The 1,007-nt window shown below is 24.1% G+C and overlaps 1 protein-coding gene across 1 annotated transcript; it reads right to left on the reverse strand.

Moving 5' to 3' along the window:
• Window positions 1-721: 721 nt before the first annotated feature.
• AAJ76_4550001006 (hypothetical protein) lies at window positions 722-1,007 on the reverse strand (the record flags this gene model as incomplete). The annotated part of the gene is made up of 1 exon (XM_024475691.1): window positions 722-1,007. A coding segment is annotated over one exon (286 nt), but the record flags the coding sequence as incomplete, so codon positions are not given.

Raw genomic sequence — 1,007 nt, forward strand, 5'->3', positions numbered from 1 at the left:
CTGTTGAGTTGTAATCAACTCGTAGGAGCTAGAAATATATTTTTTAAAATCATCTAGATCTTGCTTTTTTTCTTTTCTCGACCTGCCAAGAAAATCATTTTTATTAATTCTTTCAGAAAGAATTTTTAATTTGTTGAGAGAATATTGTAATTCTCAATCTTTCTTGTAGCAAACTCTAGGAGTGCTACCATTAGCATAAACATGCTTAATTTTGTCTTTTAAATACATTTCTGTATCTAAATTGTTGTTTTGAGTATCAAAGTACTCACTTTGCAGACTTCTCTGCTTGCTCTTGTTTGTTTTACCATAACCCTTCATCTTATAGATCTTACGATGTTAATAAATTAACTTTACAAATTATTTATATACTAAAATATTTTATTTATACTAAAATGATAGTACAAGTTTTGACTTGCGACAGCTTTTACTTTATAATGATATTTTGTTTGTATCTTAGTAATCCACAATTTTAATCACAACAAACACAAAATAATCTTGTATAACTTAGACAGTAAAGTTAACTATTGTGGTTATACTAATAAATATTTATTTTTATCTATCGAAATGACAAAAAAGGAAAATTATTTTTAATAAATCATTTTACTAGAAATATCTTCAGTGGTTGTAAAATACCACAACTGTATATTGTAAAGTTTTAAACATATAACAAGGTTTACATCTTAAAAATAATTATATTTAAAAAACTTTTTACATATTTTTACTATGCTACTATTTTTTCTTTAAAACTACATACATTAACATTTTGACTAGCTACAATTATAAAATTTACTATGGTATGTAAATAAATACACCATTTACTTATTTTGCTATTTACTTTTCTATTTAAGTTAAAACCCTGTATACCACTGTGTTTATTAAATAATAATAAATTCATCCTATACTCGTTATTTAACATTTCTATTATCACTGTACTGTATTCCCAAGCCCATTTAACTTTCTTATTAGACACACTATTTATGTCATCTCTAAAAATATTTGGAATAATG

Source organism: Vairimorpha ceranae (genome assembly GCF_000988165.1).
Source record: "Vairimorpha ceranae strain PA08 1199 chromosome Unknown NODE_455, whole genome shotgun sequence".
Taxonomy (NCBI): Eukaryota; Fungi; Microsporidia; family Nosematidae; genus Vairimorpha; species Vairimorpha ceranae.